The 18,749-nt window shown below is 39.5% G+C and overlaps 1 protein-coding gene across 7 annotated transcripts in view; it reads right to left on the bottom strand.

Moving 5' to 3' along the window:
• SLC25A21 (solute carrier family 25 member 21) overlaps window positions 1-18,749 on the bottom strand; it is a 496,250-nt gene that overhangs the window by 35,285 nt on the left and 442,216 nt on the right. For all 7 annotated transcript variants that reach the window (XM_084874941.1, XM_084874945.1, XM_084874940.1 and 4 more), the window contains 3 exons: window positions 14,229-14,295; window positions 8,200-8,259; window positions 4,496-4,603 (listed from right to left, as the gene is read on the bottom strand). In XM_084874941.1, coding sequence (XP_084731067.1) covers window positions 4,496-4,603; window positions 8,200-8,259; window positions 14,229-14,295 — 235 coding nt within the window. The remainder of the gene's footprint in view (window positions 1-4,495; window positions 4,604-8,199; window positions 8,260-14,228; window positions 14,296-18,749) is intronic.

Below are 18,749 nucleotides of genomic sequence, written 5' to 3' on the forward strand. Positions count from 1 at the left end.
GAGTTATCTACTTGCAGAATAGGCCTCTGAGGAAACGTCTCTGCTTTCCTTAAAGGTGCCAAGCCATGATTCTGCAGCCACCCATCCACCCAGTGTTCCACCATGGCTGGTAGCTGTAATTACCCGAAAAGGCTGAAAATGGGCTAAGCTTTGTTCACAGCCTTCATGTGAAGTGACTAAGAAGGCTTGATCAATAACCCACATTAACTTTATATGATCATTCCAGAGGAAAAATGTCTCGATTCTGGTAGAATTCATTCTGCTTTAAATGCTTTCAGTGTCATCTCTAACTTCCTCTGCTATATGCTAGTTGTTTACAGCAAGCAGATGCCCAGCTAGTATTGATGAGAGTGGACCTGTGTCTGAGTTTAAAGACTTTGTCAGTAGGCACTGGAACTAGGCTGCCAGCCCTTAGGTCCTGCTAAAGAACTCAGGCTAAGAAAATCCTATAGCAGCTGAGAATGACCTAAAGAGGAAGCCTGCCCATTGCCCAGTAAGCTGTTTCCATGCCCACACTGGTGTCACTTGTGATTGCTGAATATTAATAGGTCAATATCTCAAGATAACCTATCTCTGCTTGAACTTAAGGATTTATAAGATCAACTTGCATCTAGAAACAGTTATCTTTGGTTGAGTGCCTATCACGTACCAGGTGCTGTGTTAAGACTTTTGCATATATCATCACATTTAAATTTGCATCAAAAGCATGTTGTAATAACTGCTAACACGTTAAACCATCACTATATGTCAGACTGTATTGACAGCTTGACACCATTTGATGTGACCATTACTTCTATCCTTCCCTAACAAAAGAGGAACCGTTTGAGTCCTAAATGGGCTAGCAAGTCATTCCTACCGGGATCACTTGGGAAGGTTCTCCCTAGGGCAGGCTTGATCCTGGCAGAGCCATTAAGAACACTTCTTTTGGATTACTTACTTTTATTTGTACTGTTCTGTATTTTCTAAGTCTTATATGATGAGCAATTTTTAGAGTAAGTGTTCACAGAATACTTAATATGTTCTCATGTTAAACATTCAACTACACAAAGTCACATCCTTAAAATTCTTGCTTTCTTCTCCCCCACTCCGATCTCTTTTCCAGAGATAACCAGTGAGAAGTTTGTATTAATTCCCCTAGACATGCATTTTCCTATAAGGACACGACTGTCCACATGCGGCTATTCAGCACTTGAAATGCTCTAATTAAAATTTAAATGTGCTTATAAGCATAAAATATGCATGAGATTTAAAGACTAAGTATAAAAATATAGTGTAAATTATCTAATAATTTTTAGAGTGATTACATATTGAAATGATGCTTTTTTGGATATATTGGGTTAAACAAAATATAGTATTAAATTAATTTCATCTGTTTCTTTTTACATTTTTTAAAATATAGTTATTAGGGCATGTGGCTCACATTAAATTTCTATTGGACAGTGCTGCTCTAGGTTATTTTAGTACATTTATACACTTATTTATACACAGAAATACATATTTTTGGTGTTTTCTAACATAAATATGCATTACCTGTACACTTGAATTCAAACATTTTTCTTAAACTAAAGAAGAATAATTTTTACATGCATTGGACATTACAGTAATTCCTCTCTTTCTTTTTCTCTTCCTCTTCTCTCCAGACCCCAACCCTCATACTTCTTGACAATCTACAAAGCCTCAGAGTGAGGATAGCAATAATTATTGTTGGCCATACAAATGCTAAAGCGAGCACACCTAATATTTGGTAATATTCAACACAGGGTTATCCCCTTATTGGATAAAGGAAAAGGCCAGTCAGTGGACAAGGCTTTGGAGTTAATGGGTCCTAGACATAGATGTAGAAAATGGCTGTATGGCCAAAAGTGATGAGTAGTTTTAATTAACTAGATCCAAATTTGCTTTTCTTACCGTGTCATCTCTTTCAGATATTTTTTTGGTAATAGACATAGTTTATGTTGCATGACTGTGTACTACTATAACTACTTTCTTTTTAAAAAAATAGATTTTATTGATTCTCTACAGAGAGCATGGGAGAGGGAGTTAGAAACATCAATGAGAAAGAAACTCCTCACTGGGTATGTGCCTGCAACCAAGTTACATGTCCTTGACTAAAACCGAACCCGGGACCCTTGAGTCTGCAGACTGACACTCCATTCACTAGCCAAACTGGCCAGGGCTATAACTACTTTCAATTTGATCAATATTGCCTATAAAGTGCCACCTCATTCAGCTACTGAATCTTGATAGTTGCTGAAACATGTGACTCATGTGATCCTTACTTTGCTAAGTTCTAACTAGTTAAAGGAATATTGCAAATATTTTACAATGTACCTAGTAGCTTTTACTTTGTCTAAGTAAATATCTGACAATGAATCAGTTCAGTGGAATATGCAAAAGAAATGATCCCAAACAAGTGCCTCTTTCTTCTCCACTTAAAAAACAGCTGCATGCACATAAACAATTTACACAGAGTGCACTCGTGTAAATGAGCTGGGAACACACACACACACACACACACACACACACACACACAGCCTTCTCATGCTGGGCTGGAAGGCTGTTTACCATGTCCTAGCAAGGCCTTCACACATGCAAAACATTAACAGCTCTTACTTGGCCTCAGCGTAGAACCTCATTGAGGGCAGAAGAGAGAAAAGACCATTAGGCATGAGCAGAGATGCTGTGACAACTCATTATTTTCATCCTGTGAGCACTCCTTGGTGCTCTGTGCCATGTGTCCCTCTGGTTACATGCTGCCTTGATAAAGGGCTGTGGTTGAAGGCATGTTTATTCCTTTTCTTATTCATTGCTGCTCTAAGACCAGCTTCCTAATTGGTAAAATGAAGAATTGCATGGGGAGTTCCAAAATTTACTCCTAGCTGGTAATTCTCCCAGTCTAACAAATAAAATTTCCCTTGAGCAGATTCCATAGGCGTTTTAAATGCTCCATGTTGATAGATATTTCTTTCATTGCCTCCTATTCCTCACCATCTTTCCCATCATTAAGGAAGAATAGAAAGAAAGTAAAACAGAAACAAAGACTAGGGTAATGCAGGGGTTTTCAACCTTTTCTGAAGTGCTATGTATCACTGCAATTAAGACAATCTTTTGAAACTTGAAAAAATCTCCCTCAATTAGGAAGGACTTCACCTGAGTAGATGCCATCTGCTGTAGGGGGCCAACCTTGTCCTCCTCAGGCCTTGGGAGCTACAGGTGAGTAGGTGCGCCGCCCCCCCCCCCCCCCCCCCCCCCGCCCACTACTCCTCAAGAAGCTGGCAGGGAGCTCTCAGCAGTATCAGCAGGCAAGAAGTGGGGGGGTGGGAGTGAGGGGGTCTCCACCCACTAGCAGCTGCTTAAGTAGTAGGCAAGGGAACTCTTCTACAGAGGAATTCAGGTCAGCAGATACTCCAAACCAATTTAAACCACATGCTACCCAGTTGTGGAATTAAATTAAAATGCTAAGAAAGGATCTGGAATACCAATCCCCTTATTTTTTTTTCTCTACCTTGTGCTTGACACCCAAAAGAATAAAGCAAGAACAGTTGGATTTGGCGGGTTAACAGGAATGATTAGGCAACTGGAAGGAAGTGAAGGCAGCACACACCTAGGGAAGCTGTCTTCACAGAACATTATGTACCAGCGATTAAATGTCAAGACCCATCATTGTCCAAGTAGTGATGTCTACACAGGTTTAGTAACTTGCTCATTCAGACTTAACCAAAAGACAAGCTTGACAGATTATCAGAATCTTTGAAGGAGGGCTGTGGGTGGAGTAGGGAAAGGAGTGAGGTAATTTCTAAAAATGACTTCATAAATTTTTTAGAAACACAATAATACTATCATCTCAGTGGTTTTTGCTATAGTCCATTCTAGTATAATGTGAAATACAAGTGTTGCCAAATGTAGGGAAAACATTTCCAAATAAATCATTTTACATTACATCAAAACTCTAAAATAAAAGTGTGTAAACATGTATTTGTTCATCAGACTTCAGAGCACTTATTTTTATTTATTTTTTATTGTCTAAAAAGTGTTACATATGTCTCCTTTCCCCCAACTGACCCCCCTGCCTCCAGCCATTCCTCACCCAGGCGAGCCCCATGGCTTAGAGCATTTTTGTTAACATTTTCCATTTGACTTTTTCTTAAGCTACTTCTTTAACAATAATTTTATATGACTTAGCCAGGGATAAGAACTGGGTTCATAAATTAAAAAAAATATATTTTTATTGATTTCAGAGAGTAAGAAAGAGGGAGAGAGCTAGAAACATCAATGACAGAGAATCATTGATCAGTTGCCTCTTGCCCGCCCCCCACTGGGGATCCAGCCCACAACCCGGCATGTGCCGTGATGGGGAATTGAACTGCGACCTCTTGGTTCATAGATTGATGCTCAACCATTGAGCATGTGGCTGGGATGGGTTCATAATTTTTATATATACTTTTAATATTTTTTCTTACATTCCTTCAATAATAGGAAAACCTTAAATGATTACCTCTGTAAATGTGTTCCGATTAGCTTGCAAGCCAACTTTTACTACCTCGAAAGGGTTAACCACGATGGCTTCTGTTAGTCCACATCCTAGTCCAGCAATGGCGAATGTCTAGAAAATTAAATAAATCAATACTTTAAAACAAGTTATCATGTGTACTGTGTTAAGCATCCTACTCACAACACAGTGTAACTGAATGTTATGATGTAAATGGAGAAACTTAGATAAATGCACCATATACCATTACTAAACAGCTCTAGTTCTTGATTAGATGCTGACAATTCATGAAGAAGAAATTACAGAAGCCGCAAACCACATCCTAACAATTCAAAATAGAACGTCAAGGCCCCATCAACAATGACTTTTTCCTTTAATGAGAAGAAAGGTTGTTTTACTGATTTAAGGTGAATACTAAATCATCTGCACATGGAACAATTAAAAGAGAGTTTGACTTGTAAAAAGAGAGCTTCATTTTAAAATATCTACTTAAATACATTTATTGGCCAGATTAAAAAATTCAAGGAGCAGAACCACAAATAAAGTGTTTAAAAAGGTAACATTTTAGGTAACTAAACAGTTTAGCTAAAACATTTAAATTGACAGCTGTATTCTTAGAGCCACTATTCTAGACTACTACCCCCCAAAATCATTTTTTCTTTATCCTTCCCCTATTTTATAAACAGCAGACAATTGCACTAATCTTCCAGACCTAGAAGCTGAGGAATGGAACCAGAAATGGCTGTTTTTCTGAAGGCCTCAACTAAAATCTAGAACATACAGTGGTGCCTCGCATAACGAACGCCTCACACAGCGAACTTTGGACAGGTTTTTCATGAAACCATCGGCCAAAAAGCAGAAAATGGATGAAGATGTGCAAGATTCGGTAGACTCTACTTAGTCTGTCTTAAAATTAAAAAAATGTGTGTTTTTTTTTAAAAACATAATGTTTTTAGATGTATCTAAATAAAAATATGTCATCTTAGCATATTTTTTTTTATGTCATCTTAGCATATTTTATGCTACAGAACGAATTATTTTTTTTAACATGTATTGTTATGGGAAAACGCGTTTCACATAACGAACTTTTCACATAACAAGCTTGCTCCTGGAACGAATTAAGTTCGTTGTGTGAGGCGCCACTGTATAGCAAATGACTTATTTGCCATCTCTTAAGAATTTCTGCAGTAGGGAAAATTTTTTTCTAGACTTTTTCTGTAAATAGAACACAAAGATTTTACAGAAAATCTGTATAAAAAATAACCACAATAATTAAAACACACACACACACAGCAGGAAAACAAAATGAAACAAAGCCTCAAATCTGCAAAACAGACACTAAAAAAATTAATTCTTTAATTCCAAAGCCCTAATTCTCAGAGAAGTGGTAATACTATATACAACTAAGAAGAGAAAAATGCCAATTAAGAGTAAAGAACAGATAACTCTTTTCAGAAGTTTTTATTTCTCCCAATAGGAGGCTAAAAGAAAAAAGGGACAAAGGAATGTTCTATAACCTTAGAAGGGGAGGCAAGGATCCAGAGCTAGCGGGTCTGGGTTTAGGCCCTGGTTCCGCCATTTATGGGCTGATGTGGACCAGTGCTGCCATGTGCATTAGTTTGTGCACAAAGGTATGTGTAGAGCCTGCAGTCCAGCCTGCACCCCACTTGCCAAGCTGGAGCCCTGGAGAGGTGTCAGTCAGAAGAAGGGGGTGCCTTTTTGTAATTCACATAAAAACACCACATGTGCTAGTTGCAGCCCTGTGTCTAATCACTGAATCTTCTGTAAGCCACAGTTTTCTCATCTGTGAAATGGAGGAAATCGTAACTAATATCCCTGCCCAATCAGGATATTACGAGGGTCAAAAATCATGCATGAATGCCCTGTGTCAAGTGCTTTACAAAAACCATTCTTGCTGCACATGCAGATGGACAGGAAGAATGGCGCTGTATGCAGACTCCAGGAGAGAGGGAGTACCGAATCACGTTTTTCTCTCCTGTTCCTTCATTTCCATTTTAAACAGGTTTGTACAGGGTAACAGATCAAATACCTTGTTCATGTACCTTGGGCTTCCATCATGGAAGCCAAAAGCAGGGGGGGAAAAACACTAGTCCCAAACTTTTCTAACTGAAAAAGCTAAAATCCAGATGTTCAGGTTTTTATTACTATATGCAATCTTCCAAGTAATTCACTTTTTTTTTTGTTCTATAAACTCAGCTACATTTGCTGTCAGAAATAGTGTTCAGCAGTCCCTTGTCAAAGAAATTGATCAGCTATCAGCAGATCATGTTACTCAGATCGTTCCAGAGACCAGCAGTAACTGTGGGGTTTCCAGCCTCCCAGGCTTTTCATGTGGGAGCACCAGGAACATTTAATGCTGTTTAAGGGTCTAGCTGTATCAAAAAGAAACTGGAATAAACGAGTTCAAGAGAAAAGGGAAAACTGTATACAGTTTGCACGCATTCGGTTATGGTAGCCGGAGTGGCCAAATGCTTTCTGTTTCAATTCCCTGAGCAGAGAGAGCTGCATTTCCTCACATGGGACCGACGCTCCGCACAGGAGCCACCAGCTGGCCCTCTGGAGACCACATTTTATTGTCTTCTGCTAGAAAGGTTTTTAATTCTCTTCTTTTTAAAGGTAAGAGCGACATTAAGGAATTAAAAAAAGAATAACTGGCCTAATTTTAGGATTCATGGTGCTACTTCTTTCATATGAGGCCGCCTCAGAGCCACCTTGTTTAGGTGGGAGACTAGACAAGAGGTTTCTTTGTCCTGACACTGAGCCATACCAGGAGTTTTCTTAATAGGATCATTCTTGAAAAGGGACATGCACGGCTTTTTAAACAACAGATACTTCTTGGACAGCCTGTTTGGCAAAGTAAATATTCTGAAATGAACCTTCACAAGTAAAGTATGAGAGTTGAAGCCCAGAACACTGTCTCTGGTTGAGCTGTGAGGTGCTTTCAGCAGGCAAACTAGGGCAGTTTTCGATCGAGGGCCAATGCACATTTGACTTTGTTTTGTTTTGTTTTGCAAATGCAAAGGGAGAAATGAGTGCATTTGCTCTCTCTGGGGCTCTCTGGCACACACATATATTGTGCACGTACTTGGTCAATATTACTTAACTCGTTTTGTGAAAAGCCGCAAAGTCACCAAGAAGGAAAGGAGGCAGTAGGAAACATTTGAATTACCAAGTGGTTTTCATGTAATAGTTGAGATGTGTCATTGTTAAGATCACTGGACTATAAAAGGTTCTTCAGTCTGCATCTGACCACGGAGTCACTTGAAGCCGTGAATTTACTAAGGAAAAGCTGGGGAAGTAACCAGCTAGGAGGTGATTTTAGGCATCTTGACTTTTGCATAGATATGTGCAGTATGTAAACATGCATACATATGTGCAGTATGTAAACATGCATGCTTTGGCTTTAAAAGAGTCTTTGACAAATGTATTCTTTATTTTACATTCTTGGCCATATATCACATGAGCCTTTCTACACATATCATTATTATAATAAATTCATCACTGGGTGCTATAAAATAGCCAAATTGTGAGTTATTAGGAAGATGGCTTTCAACAAGTAGCTGAACATTGAATAACTCGAATTCATATTTTAGTAGTTGGGCTTGGGAATTCAAAAGGCTTTTTGTTTCCAGATTTTGTTTTATGAAATAACACACACACACTCAAGTATAATAAATATTCTCACTTACCAATGCTGGTGACAGTGACACATATCCCAGCAATTTCTTATATTGCTCAAAGGTGAAAAACTGTGAAACAAAACCAAACCCAGAGATTCATAACAATTTCCTGCAATAAACCCTGTAATTGACTCAAATTTCTTTAGTGAATCATTATATTAGACAGCATTTAAAAAAATGATAAACTATTGAACACAGTTTCTAACCTGGTCTCCGGTAGATGCCGTTGGATCTTACTTTAACATTCACATTTTCAAATGCAGCTATAAAACCTACAGAGGAGCTGATGGGATCCTTTATAGCAGTAAATGGACCATACAGCCTCCATTTACCATGACCATTTTCAGTTTCCCCAGACATCAATAGACTTCTTTTTTATGGCAGTGATTCAGAATTATAGGCATAGAGACCTCGAACCTTCAGTCTCCTCTGTAGTCTTTATGAATTGCTTTGCCAGGGAATGCCCAATTATCTACCCAACGTGTAAAAGACAGCCACTTCTCAGCTTAACTTGCATTTGTATTGCTGTGCACACCTACTGTCCCAAGAAATTTCCCAACACTCAGTGATGATGAAGATGTCATTATAAAACTAGGAAAGGATGCAGTGAGGTCATCCAGCCCATTCCTGCTTAAAGGCAGACTGTCCACCTGAGCGGAGGACAGCTGCTTATTTCTTCCTTTAAAATATGATGATGATGACTGTGTTGGCTCCTCCAGTAGATGATGCTTAATTTAATTTGCCTGAAAATGAGTTTCTAGGGATGCAAATCGAATCACTTTGAACAACATGCCCTAAATACATTACACCCCCCCCTAAACATTTTGGGCAACAACTCTGCTTGAACAGGATGCTTTACTCCTGTTAGGCAGCCACAAGCAACTTCAACAAGGCATCTTAGGTCCTGCTAGTCTGTTTCTTAAGACTCCAGTAATGGCCTGGGTATTTTGTAATCACATATGTATTCTATTCTATTATTTCTTAACCCAGTGAAATGAAGCAAGAAAGAAATATATAGAGTTGGGGGCCAAATAATACTCTGTTGTTAGAAAGAGGAAGTTCTGTGGTGTGGATGTGGCTCAAATGAGTCTTTGGGCACCCCAGAGGTCATTACAATCCCAGATAGATATCCAGTCTTTTAAAGACCCAGGAACTACTTCTGTGTCATGCTTCTTTAGGTTAACTATGTTTATAGTCTTTTCTAGAAATGGGATTCCTTCATTCAACAAGTATTTTCTTGGATGCCTCCTATGTTCTAAGAGGCACGGGGAATGCAGTAGTAAACCAAGATAAACCCTGCCATCTTGATCTAACATTCCAGTGGATGGTGATAACCTTGAAATAATATTCTGGCATTACAATAATACCATGAGTGACCACCACTTTTTTTTTTTTTTTTTTTTTTTTTTTTTTTATGAGAGCTGCACTAGAAACCACTAACCGTGAAAGAAAACACATTATAGTTTTTGGGTTTTAAAGATAATTTATTTTTTATTTTTTTATGGTCATCATCTTCACTGTTTTAGGCAATTACCTTGCTAGGATTTTGACAGAAGCAGTCCTGGGTCTGAATCCTGGCTACACTACTCAGCGGTTGAAGTATGGGTGAGTCGCCTGACCTTTCTAACCCTCAAGAACAGAAAACTTGCCGTTTAGAGCAGTCTTTAAGTAAGAGCATTTAAATAAGACTTCTTGACATGCCTGGCACATTGGAGTTCAGAAAGTTTTAGTTTCCATTCCCTGTCTTCACTTTGGCTACTAAAGGAACCATAAATGCCTTTGTTACATATTTGTATCACTCAGGAGAGCCTGCTGTGGTCCAGGAAACAGGTTAAGGTCATAGTCTTAGCATGTGCTCCTGCATTTATCCCATTCAAAACCATCAGATCATAGTTATAACACAGTCATGATCCCCATTTTATAGATATATGTCCTATAGTTAGTGAGTGGAAAAACAGAGATTCCTCTTAAGTTTAACTCCCAGGCCTGTGTGTGCTCTTAAACACGATACTGTACTCTCCCGCTGCACAGCCATGGTCGTTAGTGGTTTGGGTAGAGAGCACTGCCCTGGAGTTTTCTTGCTGCTGAGGATTCTTGCCTTCCCTGACCTGGAAGCCCAGATCCCTGAAGGCAGATTGCAAACTTTTTTTTTACCACAATCTACATACAAAAATATTTGCTCAACACAGGTGTTTGCATGCACATGCATACACGCAGTGCACTCTTGTGTTTATAACCAAACAAAACATCATTCAAAAACAATATTTACCTCTTTACTATGTATAATTCAGTTTCTATTCTATTTATTAAAAACCTAGAGGCCGGTATATGAGAATTCATGCACTACAGGGGGGGTCCCCTCAGCCTGGCCTGCCCCCTCTCAGAGCCCGGGAACCCTTGGGGCAGGAGGTGATTTGGCAATCAGGGGAAGGCAACGCCCCATCACACCTTTGCTGCTGCCATTGCTGGAAACACAAGCCTTGGCCAGTCCTGGTTATCTGAGCCTTGGGGAGCCCTGGGTGGCTGGGCAGCCACGATCTGAGGCTTGCCTGCACCTCGGGCTGGGCCTGGGCAGCTGGAGGACTGAGGGGTCTTGTGACTGTGAGCACCACCATCTTTGAGGGAGGGGCAGTAAATTAGCATATTCCCTCCTTATTGGTTGTGGGTGCTGCCATCTTTGAGGGCAGGGCAGTCAAATAGCATATTCCCTTCCTATTGGCTGTGGGTGCTGCTATCTTTAAGGGCGAAACAGTCATTTAGCATATTCCTTCCTTTTTGGCTGTGGACACTGCCATCTTTTCTATGGTGTGAGGGTCAATTAGCATATTCCCTCTTTATTAGATAGGATTCTAGTGACTCACTAAACTGATTTCATAACCCATAGGTCATGACCCACATTTTGGGACACTACTCTAAGGGGTCCTGACTGGGTTCAGAGAAGTTCTGGGAGATGATGGACCCCACAAAAGGCCTTACTATCATGTTCCCTTCTGGTGTAAAGATGTGTGTGTGTGTGTGTGTGTGTGTGTGTGTGTTTCTGACTTCCTGTGATTACATTACTATGGAGGCAAACCCCTCTGAGTACTCCTCTCGATGCCCTGTACATTTGGAGCTTTCTGGTTTGGCTGGTAGGAACAGGTACTACTCTCAGCCTTGTGTGGCTAGGAGCACTGCTCCCTCTAATTCCTGAAGGCTCTCTCTCAGGCCGTGCTAATTTCCTCAGAGGCAGGCACTGGTCAGTTCTCAGCTGAATACTCAAGGCGTCCCTCTGCAGATCCTTAGATCTCTCTGTGCATCTCTCTCTTCCCTGTTACTTTGTCCAATGAACTCCAGCTGCCTTGCCTTCCCTAGTCTCTCAGCTCCTTCTCAACCCAGGGAACCCACTGGGCTCTGCCTATATTTCCCTGTCCTGGCCTGGCCTGGACTTGAAAACCCTTTCAAGGCAGTCAGGTGGGGCAGTCTATAGGGCTCATCTTCTTTGTTTCCTATCTTTCTATCCTTTCCTGTCCGATGTCAGTGTCTTGAAAATTGTGGTTTATATTCTATTCATTTATTGTGGTTGCTATTGCAGGCAGAAGAGTAAGTCTGGTCCTTGTGTTACCCTATCTTGGCTGGAAATGGAAGTCTTGGCATTCCAAAAATTCTGAATAGTAGATGTGTTAATTTGGGGGAATAGGATAGAAATGTCTCCTGTTATTAAACCCATAAATTTTCTTTCTGTTTTTCTCTACATATGTTTCATTTATTCATGTAATATCAATTGAACATCTGCTTGGTGTAGACACTATGAAAGGTATAGGGATAATGGGGCGCAAACAGCCTTCACAATTTATAATCTCTCACGAGTTTGTTAGTCTTTGAGAGTCTGATCATGGAGAAATGGTGTTCCTTGAACTGTGATGCTCAAGACCAGACCCTGGAACCTGGAGCCTGGTGCCTCCCATTTCCGAGGAACCAGCTGGTCTCTTTCTGAGGTTTTCATTTCCTTTTGCTAACTGTAGTACTATTGGTCTTAAACTGTAAAAAAGGAAGTTTCATTTACTTAGCATCAGTGAGTCTTATTATTTTAATGATGAATCTCATTTCAAAGAATAAAGTGCAGAAAAAACAACATTGTCTGTATCTGATTATAGCAACAATTGCAACAGACCTGTCAGTATCAAGGACAATCTATATCTATACTCATATATGTATGAAGTATTCATAATCCATATACAGTATATGTATAAGTGTGCACGTGTGTGTATACACACACATATATGGTCTGTTAATATTTTTTTCTGAAGTAAACTTTGATGACATGCAATGAAGCAGTTTACGATGTATGAAATTGTTCCTCACAAATTCTAAGATAAATATCTATAAAGTGAATGTTTTCATAAATTGTGTTAAAAATAGTGCTATCCATCTGGCAAAGATACACTTTTAACTTCAAGTTATACTTTAAAAAGCCGACATACTTACCATATGTCTCAATAATTTTAAGGTAACAACTACTTGAAACAAGATGTCTGGGACACATATACCACAGCCAGTTGCCCAAAAAGTTCATCTGTTAACCATTGTTCTGGCAGCAAGCATTGCTTTTTTTTAAATAGAGACTAAGTTTTGTAAAGCTCAACTTTCTTTTTTTTTCTTCTGTAAAAGACTGTTCAACATTGATAAACCTTAATCATCTTCAAGTTTAAATGTGTAATATTAAGGAACAATATTCCAGAAAAATCTTTAATTATAATTTACTTTATTTATACATATAAAACACTGAACAAATGAATATATTATTCCATGGAGACAAAGTGGCTTTTTTTTTTTTTAAACAGGAACTCTGCTCTGTTTGTTTACTTGGGCAATCTTTTATCAAGTGAGGCAGTTTCATAATCCCATTCAGCCTCGTGTGTACTTTGGTGAACTTTTTCCAGATCCTCTGGTAGTCAGATCCTTATAAGGACATTTGTATTGAAGATATAATACAAAAATCACAAAAACTATGGCAACAAAGAGGATGAATTTATAAAGTGTGTTTTAAAGCTTTGTTTTCTGAAATCTAGATCTGAATTGAATCCTACTAAATTACTATTTTGACATAATGTAAAACTTTGGTGTCTCTGTATGAGGTTATTTTATCATTACTTTTAATCTAGTTCCCCTCTTAACTTGCTGAGTAAAATATATATAAGTTGCCTTTCCTCCCAGGAATATGGGGAATATTATTTGAGTAATGTATGTGACAAAAAGCTTTGTGTTATTGATTGGAAAGGAAGTCTTTCCGTCTAAGTTTATGTTTCCTTATTATGGAAACGTAACAAGTGTTGCCGGTGGTCTGCATGTGGGGGTCAATGCTAGTTAGAGTCACTGTGATGAGGACTTTTGTCTGAAAGAAAATATAAAAAGTGATCAGATTCAGTTCTCTCTCCCTCAGAGAATCTTGCCAGACCTCTGTGTTCCTATCCAGACACTGAAGCAGTGTGTAGTACATAGCCTCCACAGTTATGTGGTTAAGAAGATGGGAACAGGGTAATGGAAGTAATAATTTTGTAAAAACCAGAATAGAAACTTTGAACAGAGATGGAGAGAGGGTACTGAAGTTAGCATGACAAAGAAATGTGATATATGAGAATCATATCAGGGAAATATAGTGTATTAGTTTACTCTGTTCATAGAGAGTGTATTAGTTTGCTCTCATCTCTCTTTCTTTAATAATTATTACTCCAAAGAAAAATTGATGAATTGCTTTGAGAAAAAGTGCAAGCTATTTTGTGGCTGTTGTGTTTTGATTACGCGAATTTCATTCACCATTGTGCTTTTTACATATTTTTTCCCATTAAAAAGGAGTGCATTTACCTGAAAAAAAAATCCACAAACCAATATTTGAAAGATTGATAAGTCTAATTATAATAAAATTATGCTATAATTTCTGCATTAAATATCTTATCTTATGCTTAATTCAATTGATGTTCCACAGGATCTTGTGAGATCTTTTAACGCTGAAGCTGTCACTGTAGTCTGTCTTTAGTTGATGGGAAACATACACTACTTACCTTCACTGCTCTTTTTGGTGTTTCAGCCAATATGGGTGGTAGAATTCCCTTGTAAAAACCAAACAACCTGTTGGAAAAAGAAAAAGATTTTATATAAGTAAGGGAATTGCAAAATAGGTGATTCTGCTTTTGTTTATAGATAAAGCAACTAATCTTAAAAAGTATTCCCAACTTTTTAATGTAGTCACCAATTTTGAAGTCCTCCTTTATTTTATTTTGGTATTTAAAAAAGATTTTTAAAATTGATTTTTAGAGAGAGAAGAAATAAGATGGAGAGAGAGGTACATCAATGTGAGAGGTGAACATTGACCTGCTGCCTCCTGCATGTCCCCTACCAGGGATCAAGCCTGCCACCTAGGCATGTACTCTGACTGGGAATTGAGCCAGCAACCTTTTGGTGCACAGGATGATGCCCAACCAACTGAGCCACACTGCCCAGGCTCTTCCTTTGTTTTAATTCTAAAGTAGAGAGGTTGTGAATACTATGTTTATTAGTATTGTTCAGATGAAGAACAAATGATTCTGAGACTGAAATCTCTAAGGTAAGTTGCTAACTACAACCATGAGCTGAACCTTAAAGATGCAGTTTATTCTCCTTAATCTAAGGAATCTTGAATTTATTTTCTAAGTTGTATAGTGGGTAGCTTCAAAATGTCTCTTGTCTTGCATTTTTCTCCCTTATGGGAACTAAATGAGGCAGGGTCATTAAATTCAAACTTTCTGAGGCTAACAAGGTGATAAAATATAAAGTTTAGCTTTACTAACACATGGACCTTTAGTAACAGACCCTATGGCTGTGGACTTGGACTCCTGGGCCTGTCCTGACTTGTCATAATTTTTAAATTCCCTTAATATAAATGGAAATAGGTCAGAGTCATATGTTTCTGACAGAACAAATGTCCAACTCCCTTGCTAATATGCAATTTCACAGGGCCTGGGACAGCTATTCTTGCCTGTGGTGAGGAACTTGTTACATATTCAGAGTTTTTAGAAAATAATGAGTAGATAAGATAAGCTTATGATAGGTTTATAAAAGGTCATCACTTATTTCATATTAAATTTTAAGAGAAAAATTTTTTAATTTGTCTAACATAAAATCTTTACATATATAGGGTGTCCCCAAAAAATGTATACACACTATAACAGCTGATAACTCAAACTGTAAAAACTAAATGTGTTTTAATAAACACTGCCTTTATAATTATTCAAAAGTGTGTGTATACATTTTGGGGTATACTATATATACACACACACTAGTGGCCCAGTGCATGAAACTTGTGCACAGAGGAGGGTTCCCTCAGCCCAGCCAGCACCCTCTCCAATTGGGGACATCCCTCTCTCAATCAGGGACCACTGGCTCCTAACTGCTCACCTGCCTGCCTGATTGCCTCTAACTGCCTCTGCTTGCCTGCTTGATCACCCCTAACCTCTCTGCCAGCCTGCCTGCCTGATTGCCCCCAACTGCCCTCCCCTGCCAGCCTGATCTCACTCCCAACTGCCCTCTCCTGCTGTCCTGGTTGCTCCCAACTTCCCCTTCCTCCCAGCTTAATTTCACCCTCAACTGCCATCCCCTACTGGCCTGATCTCCCCCCCCAACTGCCCTCCCCTGCTGGCCTGGTTGTCCCCAACTGCCCTCCCTGCCAGCCTGATCTCACCCCCAACTATCCTCCCCTGTTGGCCTTATTTCTTCCTAACTGCCTTCCTTTGCCAGCCTGGTTGCCCCAAACTGCCCTCCCCTGCCAGCCTTATCTTGCCCCAACTGCCCTTCTCTGCCAGCCAATTTGGTTCTGATTGGTCGGTTTCTATGCTAGTCAGCATCAAAAGCTCTGCCACTTAGGCAGCCATTGGTTCCTCACACTTCACCCAGATTTGGTTCTGATTGGTCAGTTTCTATGCCAGTCAACATTTCTGGGCTTATCAACAGGGCCTGATCAGAAAGGCAGGGCTGATCAGCAGTCCCAGTGGAGGCCTGGAGAGAAATGGAGGTGAGGCTGCTGGTCAGACTGGGAGAGAAAGAAGTAAGTCCTTATCAAAAGCTGCCATAGAGGCAACGGATTAGTTCCTGCTTCTCTCTTCAGGCCTCTCTCTGGCCCTAATTTGCAGCCCCCTCAGCAGTCAGTTTTGGGGCACCATGCATGCAGCAGAAGCAGTCTGACTGCAGGACTGACTTTCAGTTGGTCTAGCCTCATTACAGGATGGAATGATCCAGGGTTTTTATATATTAGGATACGTGTGTGTATGTATGTACCATATTCTCACTTTAAACCTAGAAATATCAATACATACATAAAAGAGCATATTCTGCATTATTTGCTGAGATAATCAGTTGTCCTGATGAACCCACAACTGACTAGAGATAAAGGCAGGACTCAGTGTGTTCCTATGTTAGGATGGCCATTTTACATGGGGCTGGAGATTCTTTGATTGACCCCTCAAACTTCACTCCAACTTATTCAAATTGGGTTCTGATTCTGATGTGCTTCTGGAATAAGAAAGTTAAGAATTTATTCAGACTAACCCACTGTGCCTCCCAATCCAACATGGTGACCTCTTGCTCTTCCTTAACTAACTGGCATATATAGCACCCTTCAGTGAGGGGAGCAAAGGGCTCATTTTTAAGCTTTTAAACTGTTAGCTCCTTGAGGGCTGGGTGTGCATTTACAGTGCTTATTCCAGACTCTCTCTCTCTCTCTCTCTCTCTCTCTCTCTCTCTCTCTCTCTCTCTCTCTCTCTCTGTAAACAGAATATAGTGTTTGATGAATTTCTTAAGAGGGAGAAAGGAATCAAATAATCCCCTCTTATGGACTTACTGTGCTCACTAATTTTCAGTGAATGAATAGTACTAGCATTATAAATAGGAAGTGAGGCAAATATGTGCTTTGAATAATTATGGGAATTCACAATCCCCTCCCTCCCCACACATACCTTTTTTTCATTCCAATTTCAAATACTAATGCCTGAAATTCACTTGTAAAATTTAAATATCAGCACTCTCTATAATTTCAATTTTATTATAAATTATTATAGTGATTTTCCTGAAGTTCTATGTTTATAATGAAAGATATTATTAGTTCTGTTATTTCTGTGTTGATTTTTCTACATCCAGAAAATTATGCCTGATTATGGAGGAGGGTGAAATTAAGAACATGTAAGTAACTAAAGCTTCTAGAACTGAGTGTCCCAGTTAATAAAGGCACTTGAAATCCCATATAACAGAGAACAGTTATGGAAAGAACAGTTGCTCAGCCTTAAGAAAAAGACCATAGGGAGAAATGTGATAATGTGATGGAGCTCTTGGAAGTTGGGCATGCAGAAAAAACATTAGACTTGTTTGTTTCCAGTGATAGAACTAGGCCCAACAGGCACAAGCAATAAGGAAAGACACATTTTTGTCCCAGTAGGAACTTAATACATGGAAATGCTCCTAACAGTCAGGATTATCTAGAGATAGACTGGGCTCTCCTGAAAAGTGGTGAGTGCCCCTTTGTGGTATGTGGTCCAGCAGTCTAGATGGCTACTTTTAATCGATGCCAGAAATGGGACACACACAGTAATAAATGTACTTTCTGGCCCTCCAGGTCTCCTCTGACCCTCAGATTTTGTTCTTCTAAAAAGAAGAGCAAGAGACCACGGGAAAGTCCTTTTCTGAAGAGACAAACTGCCTTACTTCAAACTTTGCCTAAAGCTTCTCTGGAGGGCAGAAGTCTTATAAGTAACACAGAAGGTCTTCATTTTAAAAATGAAGGAAGAAAATATTAAAAAGAGTTGAAAGACAGGAGGAAGAACCACAGCTGGGAGAACCACAAGGATTTAATCTGAAAAGATCTGGGTGGTCAAGACCCTCTGCTTCACGTTGGCAATGCTTCCTGATGCACCCTCCTTCCCTTCTCCCTGCTCGGCCAGGTTCATGTGCAATCACGCTCGTACCCCCAGCAATCACCTCCAGCCTTCCCAGCATCCTGAACTTTCTAACAGTGAGTGGATAGCTTAACAGGAAATTCTCAAGGACTGTAGGCAGTCTTTGCTGGCAAATGGGAAGGTAGAATGATCTACCTCCTTGTAATGTATTCACAAACTTCATGCAATAGTGAACATCTCTGGAATAGTCAGAGATGGCCCCTCTTCTGGTGAGATTGCCCCACCCCATTTTTAAAATAAACACTGCCTTTATAATTATAAAGGAACCAACATATTAGTACAACGATATTGCTTGTAGGCAGTGGCTGTTTGGGTGCCTTACCAAATGGATCCAAATGCAATCCTGTCTTTTTGCCCCAGTTAATCTGATCCAAGTCAGACCTAGCTGAGTTTTCCCCCCAGGATTTTGGAATTAGAACTAAAAATGATTCTTCTTATGTCTCATAGAAGCTCTAAAAGCTAAAAAATCAAAGGCAGTCTAGTCTTCTTTGGAAGAACTCAGTGTACACTGATAAGAAGGAAAGAAGCTACCATGTAAGGAAACAGAGGCAAGATGGAGAAGAGAAACCCTGGTACTGGGAGTCTTGACTCTCCTGACAAGAC

The sequence above is a fragment of the Pipistrellus hanaki genome (genome assembly GCF_964339955.1).
Source record: "Pipistrellus hanaki genome assembly, chromosome: 1".
NCBI classification, from domain to species: domain Eukaryota; kingdom Metazoa; phylum Chordata; class Mammalia; order Chiroptera; family Vespertilionidae; genus Pipistrellus; species Pipistrellus hanaki.